General features: G+C 39.8%; 1 protein-coding gene across 5 annotated transcripts in view; it reads left to right on the top strand.

Annotated features, from left to right (window-relative positions):
- The window catches only part of ZNF236 (zinc finger protein 236), a 96,519-nt gene that overhangs the window by 40,225 nt on the left and 41,737 nt on the right, over positions 1–14,557 (top strand). For all 5 annotated transcript variants that reach the window (XM_061169368.1, XM_061169371.1, XM_061169369.1 and 2 more), the window contains exons 10-12: positions 4,118–4,390; positions 5,702–5,905; positions 14,239–14,380. In XM_061169368.1, coding sequence (XP_061025351.1) covers positions 4,118–4,390; positions 5,702–5,905; positions 14,239–14,380 — 619 coding nt within the window. The remainder of the gene's footprint in view (positions 1–4,117; positions 4,391–5,701; positions 5,906–14,238; positions 14,381–14,557) is intronic.

Here is a 14,557-nt window from a genome sequence, read left to right as displayed (position 1 = left end):
ATTCAACACTGACATTATGGAAAAAGTGCCTCTTTTATCTAACACTTATACTTTCGTTTTTTTATACATCATTACAAAATGATCACCATGATATGTCCAGTTACTATCTGTTTACTCTCATATTTTAAACCAAATCTTTGACTCAGTTTTATTTTTTGTTTCCAGATGGGCACCCAGCTGCCTAGACACCATTTATTGAATAAGTCACATTTTCCCCGCTGGAAAGCAATGCTGCCTTTATCATATATTATACTCTCAAACCTGTACGGGTCTTTTCTAGACTTTATTCCAGTAATCTGTCTTTTTATTCATGTGTTGTGATACCAAATGGTTTTAGCTTTATTGTGTGTTTTGTAACTAGGATGCCTAGTCCTCTCTCACTACACTTTTCTTTAAAGTGTATTTTTTACTGTTTTCACATATTTATTTTTTCATATGTACTTTAAAAGCGACTGCTAAACTTCCAAAACTAGTTCTAAAAGAATTCCTATTGGTATTTGTATATGAGTGATTTAATCAGAGAGAATTGATGCCTTTATAAATTTTTGTCTTTATACCAAAGAATAGGGTTAATAGGGTATTATATGAAATCGTGTGTGTGGAACTTTTGAAAATTGTAAAGCACTATAGAACTTAAAGAATCTTTCATTCAATAAAAAGAATAACTTAAGAAAAAAGAATAGGGTATGCATTTCCATTTACTCAGATCTTTTTTTTTTCCCATATTTTAGTAGTATTTTAAAATCTTCTTCTGGATTTTGTTGGTAGGTATGAAGGATGTTGATTTTCACGTATTAAAATGTGGGCCTCTTTCTGAGTTTTAGTTTTTTAGGTGTATAATCATATCATTTGTAAACAATGATTTTACCTTTTCCTTTTTAGTTATTACTGTGTATTTCTTTATCTTATCTAGTTACATTGGCTAGTATCTCTCAAACATGATAAATTAATGGCAGTGTGATAGTGGACATCTTCCTCACCTTAATAGTATTGCTTTTAGTATTTTCCTGTCAAGTCAAATGTTGTATTGATATGTTTTATTCACCTCCTCCTGTTTTTAGGCAGTTTTTTAAAACTTAAAACTAGACGTTGAATTTTAGTAAATGCCTTTTCGTCTTGAAGATGATTATGCATGTTTTTTCTTTTAAAATTTATTAATGTGTTTGAAGAGAAAAGCTGTTGCCCAGCACCAGGAAAGATTGCCATGTGAGAATGCAGAACTGGTTTTCCAGATCATTCAGTTTGTCAAAGGGTCAGAAATCTGGATTCAGTTTTCTTTTTCTAACTCTGCCTGGGCCAAACAAAATATATGCAGGCCAGATTTGGAGACGGCTTCAGGTTTGAAGCTTCAGCTTCAGCTGCCCGTTTGTATCTCTCTTCCAGTTCATTCCCAGAAATAATTAGAACCTGGTGACAGTTTTATGTCATCTTACGTAATTAAAGACATATTTTCATTTTTGTTTGAAAAAAAAATCTGATTTGGGGAGATGATTTCCAAATTTTAGCTGATAGATATTATGGTTCTGTCTTATCTTTTTGTACGTTGTTTTTCTGATTTATCATGATAAGACCTTTAGGTAATTATTGCACTTTTTCTAAATTAATTTTTACCTATTAGTTTTAAGCAATCTTAAGTTTTAGACTTCCTTAGTATAAGCAATATCACCTAAAATAAATATCTTTCTCTCACTTTAAAAACCATTTCCTTTGTTTTCTACTCTTTTCCCCCCACCCCCCATGGTGTGTGTATGTTCCTCTCTTTGTTCTTGTTTTTAGAAAAATATTACTTTTCATTCTTTTACCTAACCTCTTTCTCTATGTTAATTAGTCCCATAAAGAGTGTTATATTCAGGAAAATACATTTTCTCTCCTTATGGATTCACTGGCACATAAGGAAAATTCCTTGTATTTACTGATAACAAAGAGAAGGAAACAAGAGCTTTTCTTTTCCCTAATAAAACTATGTCTGTAACGACACAGTTAAATAAAGAGTGAAAATTTTCTGATGAATTTCATCAGCATGGCCCAAATCTCTTTGATTTCAAGTGGATTCCTTACCTTATTGTAGGTGTCTGTTTAATTTCTGGTGAATACATCTAATTGAAGTTTAAAAAGCTGATTCTGCCAAATTAGAAATTTGCCAATTTAGGTATTATTTTACTAATTATATTTCCATAAATTCCACTTGTGATTTTTCTTCTGAGAGGAATAGCTTCAAACCTGGATCAAGGTTGAATAGCAGTATTGGGTTGGCCAAAAGTTTCGTTCGGTTTTTTCCGTACGGTGGCTCTAGTAGCACTTAGTTGTCTTTAACTTCATTCGAAACAATTTTGTTAGATTGTATGTGACAGCTGTCATATCAGCGTGCATTTAAAAAAGGACTTAACCAGAACTGGTGAATTTTTGTGTAGCCATTTTAATATTGAAGAGAAGAAAAAAAGCAGCATTTTCAGCATATTACGCTTTATTGTTTCAAGAAAGGTAAAGACACAACCGAAACGCAAAAAAAGATTTGTGCAGTGCATGGAGAAGGTGCTGTGGCTGATCGAACGTGTCAAAAGTGGTCTGTGAAGTTTCGTGCTGGAGATTTCTCGCTGGACGATGCTCCACGGTCGGGTAGACCAGTTGAAGTCGATAGTGATCAAATCGAGATATTAATTGAGAGCAGTCAATGTTATACCACACGGGAGATAGCCGACATACTCCAGATATCCAAATCAAGTGCTGAAAATCATTTGCACCAGCTTGGTTATGTTAATCGCTTTGATGTTTGGGTTCTATATGAGTTAAGTGAAAAAAACCTTGACCGTATTTCCGCATGCAATTCTCTACTTAAACGTAATGAAGAGAAAACGTTCCGTTTTTAAAACAAATTGTGACGGGCGATGAAAAGTGGATACTGTACAATAATGTGGAACAGAAGAGATTGTGGGGCAAGGGAAATGAACCACCACCAACCACACCAAAGGCTGGTCTTCATCCAAAGAAGGTGATGTTGTGTATATGATGGGATTGGAAGGGAGTCCTCTATTATGAGCTCCTTCCGGAAAACCAAACAATTCCAACAAGTACTGCTCCCATTTAGACCAACTGAAAGCAGCACTCGACAAAAAGCATCCAGAACTAGTCAACGGAGAACGCATAGTCTTGCATCAGGATAACGCAAGACCGCGTGTTGCTTTGATGACCAGGCAAAAACTGTCACAGCTTGGCTGGGAAGATCTGATTCATCCGCCCTATTCACCAGACGTTGCACCTTCAGGTTTCCATTTATTTTGGTCTTTACAAAATTCTCTTAATGGAAAAAATTTCAATTCCCTGGAAGACTGTAAAAGGCACCTGCAACAGTTCTTTGCTCAAAAAGATAAAAAGTTTTGGGAAGATGGAATTACGAAGTTGCCTGAAAAATGGCAGAAGGTAGTGGAACAAAAGGGTAAATACATTGTTCAATAAAGTTCTTGGTGAAAATGAAAAATGCATCTTTTGTTTTTACTTAAAAACCAAAGGCACTTTTTGGCCAAACGCAATATTTAGTGTTGCAAAAGAATCTATATTTGATCATAAATCATGAACTCATTCATGATCAAATATGCTATTTCTTTGTTTTAACTATCAGTTCCTTTCTATAGCATAAGAATTTACCATTTCCTCATTATTTTTATTTGCATTTTTAAATTAGTGATGACAGATCAGCTCAGACAATACTTATTGTAACTTCATTCCTTCTTTTCATGTTCTTTGAGTTAATTTTGGAGTCATTTGATCACACCTACTGTTACTTACACTTATAGCAGACTAAGTCTGCCCTACTAATTCTTGATTTATATCATAGTACCTGTCTAGTTAGCGTTCTTGTCTCTCTTAGGCTATGATTTGTGTTCATATGGGACTGTTAGGATTTTCTGCAAGATTCAATCATAGTCATCAGTCATTTCAGTTATTATGGAAATTTCAGCTTTTTCCACAGTTGATCATATATCCTCTGCTATGGCAAAAGGTCTATAGCTTTTTATAGGTATGGTGTGCTGTCTAAATTGAAGCCTAGAAGGACATTAATATTTGGTGTAATGCGGTTTCGAGGCCAAGCTGGACCGTTCTTGTTGTAATCTTCCTCCAGGGTCGATCCGCGAGGAGAACGGTGTGCGATGGCACGTGTGTCCCTACTGCACCAAGGAGTTCCGCAAGCCCAGCGACCTGGTGCGCCACATCCGCATCCACACCCACGAGAAGCCCTTCAAGTGCCCACAGTGCTTCCGGGCCTTCGCCGTGAAGAGCACGCTGACGGCCCACGTCAAAACGCACACGGGCATCAAGGCGTTCAAGTGCCAGTGCTGCATGAAGAGCTTCTCCACCTCGGGAAGCCTCAAGGTGCACATTCGCCTGCACACAGGTACGGGGGGCCCTCCCGCCGCAGGTGGTTCACAGCGGGGTCTGCGGTCATGGCTGAGCCTGTGGAGCACTCGTTGCTCTTCATTTTAATGAGTGTGACAGTGACCTTTTATGGGCTGGGCACACGGTACACGCTGTTGAACAAAACCCACGTGACCTTGGTCCTCATGGAGCCGATGGCCTAAAGAGGGAGCATTAAACTGTACCACTTACGAGTGAGGGCAGGAGTGCAGGGAGTGAGGAGGGAGACCGCTGTGGGTGACGGGATTCAGATGCAGCCCGGGAGGGCTTTCCCGAGGAGGAGGCCGGCATCGCCCCCGTGGGGCCTCTGGGTTTTAGCTGGCACACTTCAGGCTGGGAGTGTCTGTGCTGAGACCTTAATATCAATACCTACTCTACCTTTCAGATGTTTTGTCATCAGTATTAAGGCACAAGAACTTTCATATTCAGACTCCAGTTCTGTTTATAGCAGTTTTATTGAGATATGATTCACAAATCATAAAATTCACTCTTTCAAAGTGTGCAGTTCAGAATTGTGCAACCCATGCCAGTATCTAATTTTCGAACATTTTTATCACCCCCAAAAGAAACCCTGCACCCATTAGCAGTAACTTCTCCTAACCCTTTGAGGCTCCTGGGCTGAGCTGAGCATGTGGATGAGTATTTGAAAAAGCGGAAATGAGACTGTTTTGATATATGCCTTTCTTCGGAATCTGCATTTTCATTTGCCAATAAAATTGTAAGAATAGGAAGTTTCCTTCAGAAAAGGGAAGTCATAGCAGAGGATTGTTAAGAGGATGTTATTACTGTCATCAGCAGCAGCAGTGACATTATTATTTACAGTCAAACAACCACCATTTACTGCTCGTTTACCAAATGCTGGGCACCGCTAAGTGCTATTCAAACACAAGTGTATAGAATCCCGGCAGCAAGCCTGGGGCCCCGTCGTTATTCCAGTTACAGACAGGATGATTTCAGAGAGGAGAGCAGCCTTACTCACGTTAGTGTCTTAAGGACTACTAGTTGTTTGAACATCCGTTTTACAATTTTAGGCTTTCTCCTGAAAATAGTAAATGCTCTTTTTTTTTTACTTAAAATGCTCTTACTACCTGCCTTAACATCTGTAATGTGCACTGTATGCAAGCAAGGGAAAATAACTGTTAATTTATAATGTCCATGAAGTTATAAACATATGGCATGAAACAACAAACTGAGAATTCAGATCAGTATTAAAAGACTAGAATTTTATGTTGGCGTTAACTGAGATGTATTTCTTTGGAATACTTTTACAGTCTATTTTGTTTTTTATCAGGAGTCAGACCTTTTGCTTGTCCTCACTGTGACAAGAAATTTCGAACCTCAGGCCACAGGAAGACTCACATTGCTTCTCACTTTAAACACACGGAGTTAAGAAAGATGAGGCACCAGCGTAAACCTGCAAAGGTTCGTGTTGGCAAGGCGAACGTTCCAGTCCCCGACATTCCTTTGCAGGAGCCGATCCTCATAACAGACGTAGGTAAGATTGTCCTCCCTCGGTACTTTGCGAAGGGTGTGTGAACATTATGGTCTGCATAGTGAGATAGTTGTATGTGTGGCGCCAGTGGAGTTGTTGTTAAGCATTGTTTTGCTTTATGGGCCAGCAAGTTTCACAGTTAAATTAAGATCCTAGTTCTGGCTCAGCTGCTGCTCAGATTACGTTCTCGGCAAGGGGGAAGTGCTGTGTAAGCGAAGATGTTCACATGTGAGTCCTCACCGAGGAAGACTGTACCTCAGTGGACCTGTGGGGTGGGCGGGTGTCCTGAGTGGGGCACACAGTATGCTGTGTCACTTACATATTAGAAGCCCCGCGTGCTGTGTAACAGATCATTATCTGGGCTGCTTTAACCTTGGGATTAAAAGGTAAATCTGCCAGCTTTCAAGTTCTTTTTAGGCTTGGTGTTGTTATGATCAAGGTAAATTATGATTTTGTTAGCTAACTAAAAAGAAAACACTGTTTATGAGAATCTTCAGAAAAATGATTTTTGTAGGTCCTAAAACAAGATTAAAGGAAACTCATTAAGTTCTGTGTAAGAATTTACATTTTTATGCAGTTCTCCTGTATTTCATCGTCTTAGGCGAGATAATCTAGTCTGTGAACGAAATTAATATCAAACAAAACATAATTTAATGTAAATAAAGCTTAAATGGTAAAAAAGAGAGATACTGTAGACTAATGTCAGCTGTAGTCCCCTAATAAGGTGATCAGTAGTCATGAGCTTTTATGTATCTAGGAGCATAGCATCAAAATATATAAACCAAACACAGAAGAAAGGAGAAATATTCAAATTCTGAACCATAGTGAGAGACCCTCAATTAGATTGGTGTAAACACAGCGAGACTGAGGAGGGTTTGAAGCACACATATAAAAAGGGTGATTGAATGGCTTTAAAGCCTTGTACTCCAAAGTACACACTCTTTTAAATATGCATGAAATAGAAGTTGATCACATTCGAGGGTATAGAGAAATTTCAGATTTTCAAAAATAGGTACTGTGAAGAATACAGTCTTTGATTACAGTTCAGTGAAAACATAAATTAATAGAAAATAGCTATCTGAAGTTTCATTATATGGAAAAATAAGACTCAAAACTGCAATTACGTCCTAGAAATGGGAACATTTTTATAAACAGTTGGATGGACCAAAGCTATTATCAGAAAAGACTGATAACAGCTTTTAAGAAGTATTTCTTACTAAAAAATAAGAATGAAAATAAATAAAATATATAACTCAAAAAGGTAGAAAAATAAAAAAGCAAGTAGCAAAAAGTAATTAATAAGTATAATAATTTAAGATAGAAGACAAAATTCTAGTGAACATAATTTTACAATTTTTAAAAAGTTAACAGTAAAATAGATAGCTTGACACGTCTCTAGTAAACTAAAGACCGAGAAAATATCTGTAATATTAGGAATGAGAGTCAAGCTGTAAGCATAGATACAGATGAGATAAAAATTGTTTGCAGATACTCTACAACTTTTTGCTCATACACTTGGAAATTTAGATGAAATGGATTTTTTCTAGAATAATTTACTTACCAGACTTAACTCTAGAAGAAACGGGCAAACCCCCAAAGACAACAAGTTTAAGAGCATACTCCCCAAATACCAGCCTGCAGTGATTTTACGCATGATTTCTGCTAAGCTTCCTAGGAGCTGTGATTCTTAGGGTGTTTAATTGTTTAGGGTATAGACACTGATCGGAACTCCCATGGTAGGTTAGAACACTTTGATGTCCTTGTGCAGTTGTGGCAGCTCACAAAACAGAACAACAGACCAATTTCACTTAATGTCTTTAGGTTTTCAGTGATTTGTGTTATTCTTGAAATGCAAAAAAATCTCTAAAAGTTAGGACAGACTAAAAACTTATTTAGCAGCCCTAGAATTATCCTTCATGCTTGAGGGTAACCCTCAAATTACCAGTTTTTTCAGGTTGCCATGACTCAGGTTACACGCCTGTGGGTTTCTTGCCCTTAAGTTTACAAATCCTTAGTTGAGTTGAACTGGAGCCCTGATTCTCCAGACTCTTTCCGAGGTTAAAATGGAGAACGTTGTGCTTTTAGCTTCACAGACACCTGTATCTTAGACTAAATTAGTGGAAGCAGAATTCTCCTTCATTCTAGGCTGAGTGGGACACATAGGGGAAGTGATTCATAGAGCTGGCTTCACATTGTAAAATGTAAAATATTTAAATATTTATTTTACACTTCGTCGTTATTTGTATTTGTGTCTGTCTCTTCTCTCAGAATCTGAGCTCCTTGGGGGCTATGTAGAAAAAATGTGACTGTAATTATGTTTGGGGGACAGATCTTGATAAAAACATGCCAGAGAGGGTTTAGCATAGATTGGTTACAATTATTTGACTTAACTGGGAGATGAGATGTTCCAGTCCAGTCTGGTTACTTGAAGCTCAGTACCTTTTACACTAATTACTGTCACTTAGGAAAGTATTAGAATGCATCAGAAAATACTACAGCAAGTAACTTAATCTCTGCGTATTAAGGGAGCATTGTTGGATGGAATAGTCCCGTATAGTTGTGCAATTCTAAAAACTTCCAGAGCTGCGTGGGAACTTAAAAATAGTCTTTCCCAAACTTGCCTACATTCCTCACTCTTCATTTTTACATGTAAAAAGTGGGCCCTAGAGAGGGTTCTAACATTGCTTTTAGGTTCTGCAACTAGAGCTCATGGTAGAACTAGAACCTGGGTCTTCAGACGTCTGGGTCAGGGTGTGGTCAGTAAAGTTCACTTCCTCCCACACCCGTCAGCCTTGCGCCCCCCGGCGCAGGAGTGTGGAGGAGCCGCCAGGGGCCCAGGTGGCCACTGGATCTTGGCATCAAGCACCACTAGTCTTTACTGAACACGGATACCGTGTAGTAGTTCATTGCACTTGCGGCTGTTTTCACTAGACATGCAGTATACTGTACTCTAAATGCTTTCTCTTCTAAATTCAAGAACTAAGTTTAAATAAAACAGTGTGCAGACTGGGGAAGTATTGGAGTCAGGGTGATCGTAATATTTTGATCTGTAGCTGCTTCTGGATTTTCAAATCATATGTGTATATGACATATCTATGTTTTTAAAAAAGAAATCACTGTGTTTTCTATATATGACTGTGCATATGTGTGAGTGTGTGTAATGGTGTATGCTGCCACCATTTTTGCGGAGCATAGATGTTTGGAAAATATCTTCTTCGAAGTGAGCCAGGCTTTGGTTATCTATTATTTTTTTAATTTATTTATTTTAAATTAAAAGTGGGCTTTTGTTTTGTTTTTAATTAATTAATTAGTTAATTATTTACTTACTTATTTGGTTGCACCGGGTCTTAGTTGCAGCAGGCGGGCTCCTTAGCTGTGGCTCATGGGCTCCTTAGTTGCAGCTCGCCAGCTCCTTAGTTGCAGCATGCAAACTCTTAGTTGCGGCATGCAGGATCTAGTTCCCTGACCAGGGACTGAACCCCGGGCTCCCTGCGTTGGGAGCGCAGAGCCTTGACCACTGCGCCACCAGGGAAGTCCCTGGTTATCTATTATTTTAAACCTCAGCGCTGTAATGATTGATCTTCCAAGTTTATATTCATGTTTTAATCATATTGATATTAGTGCATTTATCTTGCTTTTTCTTTCACATATTTGTCTAACCTAGTATACCAAATTTATTTTATATGTTATGTGTGATATATAATATGTGTTATGTTTGTCATCATTTTGTTCTTTTGTGGTTTATGGTAGCTCTTGTAAGACTAAGTTGTATTTTCCCCAAGCACCATAACAAGATAAAGCTTTTTCTTCTGTTAGTATAGAAGGAATTTTAGGAAGTTTTAAGGACATATCTAGTTTGTTTTTGAGGCATATTAGCTGAAATTTATCCATGCCTTTCTTTAAGATTAGTAGTTTCCTTAAAATAAAATACACACACATATATATATATATATATATATATATATATAAAGGGACTGATGGTCTAGTAGAAATGACATAATGAGGCCAAGACCTTAGGGGTTTTATGTATGTTTAATTCACCTTTAATTTTTTTCTTCAAAGATTACGACCTTATAATTAGCCTAGCTTTTAAACAGAACTTTGTAAAATTATTAGACGTGAAAAATAAAGCATCGGAAAGATGAAGCCTGTTATTTCACTTTCGGAGGAGCTCAAGGTGGGACCCCTACCCTCACCCCCAAAGATCTCAGAATCATCTGGGGTTCTGTTTAAAAATAAATATGCCTGGATGCTGCCCAGAGACTGTAATTCCGTGTCTGGCGGGGAGACACTAAGGTAACAGTTGTATATACTAGATTGTTTATTGCAGCCCTGCAGTAGTGTACAGTTAGAAACAGGCAGAATGTCCGCCAGAAGTGCATTAAGGGAACTGGGTACACTGGTACAGTGGAATTCCTTGCCAGCATCCAAAGGGTGATGGGAATGATGTCATATGTAATGACTTGGAGAGTTAAGTATATGTATGAAGTATGAACAGATAGTTCCAGAACAGTGTGTATGGTTGATCCCACTTATGTTTTCACATTACAAACTCTTTTTTTAGAGCGGATACTAAACCGTTCATTATGGTTGTCTCTGAGGGGTGTTACTGGGCACGTTCTTTTGTTTTTCTTTTTATGATCTTGTGAATTATTTGAGAAAGGGCCAGAGGACTTGCACAAGAGCGTATTGGCAAGGGATTGGATAAAGGGATTCGGTTCGTGGAGGGCAGGTGGGACTGGGGAGGAAGCGAAGACAGACTGGGAGACAGAGATGGGCCGGGACAGGAGGCTAGAGCGCCTCAGATTCAGAATGGTCCTTAGGAGCCAGAGCTTCAAGGCAAGCCGTTCAACCACAAACCTACTGTTTCGGAAAAGAAAGGAGTAACTAAACATTCTGTTTATGGGACCTGTTTATGATGGAGAACTTGTTTGCTGTGGAACGTAGGTTCCAGAAGCCACAGGAGAAAGAGCTGGAAGAACAGTGGGGCTGGAGGGGGGACCCTGCACCAGAATGGGGGTGACTTGGAGAGGAAGGACGTCTGTGGGCCTTACAGGGCTCACAGCTTCAAGGCCTGGCACGGACAGCCAGTCTGAAGTCTCCTGGTAGATTCTGGCGTCAGGCTGCTTCAGTGCAGGCTGGAAGTCAGGGCCTGTTGTGGCAGACGGGTGGGGAGCTCTCTGAAGGTGCTAAATCGGGTGCAGCCTGGAGCCTTAGGGGTGCAGCCCGGCTCTGCCGTCTGACAAGCTTTGTGTCTGCACTGCAGGCTAAGGAGGTGCTCACCTGGAACCCCGCTTTGCTAACTAACCTCAGGTCTGACTGGGAGGCAGTGAACCCCTGCACAGCCCTGCCCCCAGCACCCAATATGGCTTTTTTTTTTTTTTTTTTGATGTGGGAAATGGCAAAAGCAATACTTTGTTTTCTTATTTGTGAATATCTTATTTTTTTCCCTATGAAACAGATACAAGACAACTATAGGAGGGCTTTTTACTTTTTAAAAATTACCTTGTGAATTTCATTTACTTTACCTACTTTCACGAATTTATACAATTTATATAAATAATTTATATAACTAATTGCTTAAAATTATTTCACTTTCCTGTGTTGCTTTTTAATGTATATCTTGTCTGATGAAGTCTATAAAATTAATTTCTCACGTTTGTATATTTGTACAGTTCATTTTAATTGTGGGAGGAGAGTTTTAAATTTTTTTATTGGTGTTTTTCTTAGAAATCACTCATTCCGTTAAGTTCAGCAATGAACAAGAAAATGGCTTATCAGATATTACTTGGAGCTTACAGTTTTAATTAAGTGGTACTTTATGCTAATAGTTACTGAACCTGTTTGCATAAGATACCGGGGAACTGTGCCTAACAGTTGCTATTATGTGTTGCCTGTGGACCTTCCTTGCAGAGCATTTGAGGTTCACAGTTTCACAAGCTTCGCAGTGACCAGAGGCGCCACCCTTTTTGGCTGCCAGTTTGGAAAATACTCACTTGAGTTTTCTGTTCTCTTCATAGAATCTAACATGATTCCCTGAAAGTAGATGTCCAATAAAGGTTGACGGTCAGACCGTGAATCAACGATCTTGGTTGGAATTTGTGCGTGCTTCTTTCCTTCCCTTCTTTCTCTGATTTTGTAAACACTGAGAACAGGATCATTAATATATTTGATCATATCTACGTGTCCTACTTGGCCAGTGCTCTTTGGCTCAGGGCTACATCCGTGACCATGGGGCAGGCCCCAGGCTCCAGAAGCTCTAGCCCAGGGAGTGGGGAAAGAGAAAAGAGAACCAGCAGCGACAAGTGCTGGGACAGAAATGAGTCAGCGTGTGGAGGTGGGAAAGTGAGGCTCGTTAAGGATCACAGCATGAAGCTGCCTGGGTAGGAGCTGGCGGCGGGTGTGGAGGGAGGTGGGGACCCGTGCCAGGAGGCCGAGCCAGGTGGTCGCAGTGGCCCCGTCCTCGGTGGCAGACCACGGGAGGCGGTTGAGCAGATTGCCATTAGGGTCCCAGCTCACTGTGGCAGGGACCTTCTTCTGTTGGTGATACGAGAAGGCAGAGCAGAACGTTCAGGAGGCTGGTCTAGGTGCGTGTCTGACACAGAACCACGCAGAAGAGTGAACGTGCGTCTGGGTTCGGGAATCGGCCCTTGTACGGCCATCTTGCCTCTGAGCACCAGGCGTGTCAGCCTGTCTACAGCAGACTTAGCACGTGTGTCCTGGGGAAGGTGGTGGGGGGGACTGGAGGACTGAAGTTTTCTCTTCTTGAGCGCGAGAGAGGAGTTGTTGGGAAAAAGCAGGCCGATGCCGTGAAGGGTAGAGCGATGCTGGAGCTGCCCGGAGGGGAGGTCTTTGCGTGGTCCCCACGCAGCTCCCCAGTCCTGAATCCTTGTGAAATGGGAGAAGGTTTGGCAGCTCTTCGAGTGTGTGCCCTGTGGATTGTACACACATCACAAGGGAGGTTCTGTTATTTTTTAAAATTTTTTTATTTTTTGGCCGTGTCACACAGCATGTGGGATCTTAGCTCCCCAACCAGGATCGAACTTGTGCCCCCTGCCTTGGGAGGGCAGAGTCTTAACCACTGGACCGCCAGGGAAGTCCCACAAGGGAGGTTGTGAATTCTCTTTGAAAAGTAAATGAGCTTCTCATGCAGCATCGGGAGGTGCGGGTCCGTTCAGTTACGTCTCACATGCGAGTGAAGCAATTTCTATTTCTATGTCGAATCCTCTCCAGCTTTGCCGTCTTTCCCCCCGTTGTTCGAGAATGGTGGCAGTGGAAATAGAAACGAGGAAACAAGTTTAAGAACACTGGAGAAGTGGGATCTCCAGGACTGGCAAATGACAAACGTAACGAGCGGCTCCAAGAGTCTGAAATCCCTGGCCCCCTGCATGACTAGGAGGATGGGGTTCCTTACGTACAACTAGGAGAGTTGGGAGGAACAAGCAGGTTTTAGGGGACAGGATTGAGCCGTAACCCGTACTGTTAGGGACAGTCTGGACAACAGTGTGTGAGGAGGTGCCTGTTGGTAATCATCGCAGGGAAGTGAATGGCACAGCCGAGGGAGCAGGGAGTGTGGCCAGTCCAGAGTCTTGGCTGATAGCTGCATTGTCTGGGAGAGAGGAGGAACAGCCCAGGTAGAACTGACAGTGTACGTCTTCCTCTTGTTGTTCCAGGTAAACATTAAGTAATTCAGAGGGTTCAAATGTATGTTTGTCCTGAATTTCATAAATAATTCAATTGCTTGATCAAGACATACTTATTACACGGTCAACGTAAGGGCATTCTTTATTCATTGAAAGTATGTAAAGCCTGAAATATTTAAGGTTGTAATTTTGCTGTTTACAGATTTTCTTTTAATAAAATTTCTATGAAAACCCTGACTTTCTTAGAACAAAAGATCATGTTGGAATCATTTCTGTCTTGAATTTGTTATAGTACCTAGGGTACAGTCTTCATACTGAACAAATAAGGGACTTAAAAACTCTGATTAACCTAAATGTTGATGTAGTTGTATAAATTGCATGCCAACAGATGCTCATATAGAAAGTTAAATGTAGAAATCCATGAAAAATTGGCTCTAGAACAAAGAGAAGTAATTGTGACAATATAAATGTTCCTTCTGTCGAAAAGAATATCTATCTTATATTAACTCTATAAGTGTTTCCTGATAGGTGTTCTTTAAATAGCGAGTTCCTAACACAATTAAAATAGCAATTAGTCGCAACATTGGACTCTAGCTCCTCAGGATTTTTTATCTTCTGGGTAAAGCAGATGCCGTTTGACATTTATTAGTAGCATTGACAGTGAATTATTCCTGATTTTCTTTTGGTTTGTAGGTCTTATCCAGCCCATTCCAAGAAACCAGCTTTTTCAAAGTTATTTTAATAATAATTTTGTAAATGAAGCAGATAGACCATACAAGTGTTTTTACTGTCATCGTGCCTATAAAAAATCTTGCCATCTTAAACAACACATCAGGTAAGGTAACGTAGATTCAGAGATGGAAATTTATAGTTACAGTGATTTAGTGATCTGGTGACTTGTGGAAATACTAAGAATGGTAGTGTTAGCTTTTGTTATTTAAAATGTCACTTTTGACCCCAGAATATTTACTGATAATTGATATTTTCATTCTTCAGTGTCTTGACCAAAATG

Source organism: Eubalaena glacialis, chromosome 15, assembly GCF_028564815.1.
Source record: "Eubalaena glacialis isolate mEubGla1 chromosome 15, mEubGla1.1.hap2.+ XY, whole genome shotgun sequence".
In the NCBI taxonomy this organism is placed as follows: domain Eukaryota; kingdom Metazoa; phylum Chordata; class Mammalia; order Artiodactyla; family Balaenidae; genus Eubalaena; species Eubalaena glacialis.
This window is presented reverse-complemented; position numbering and strand designations above follow the sequence as displayed.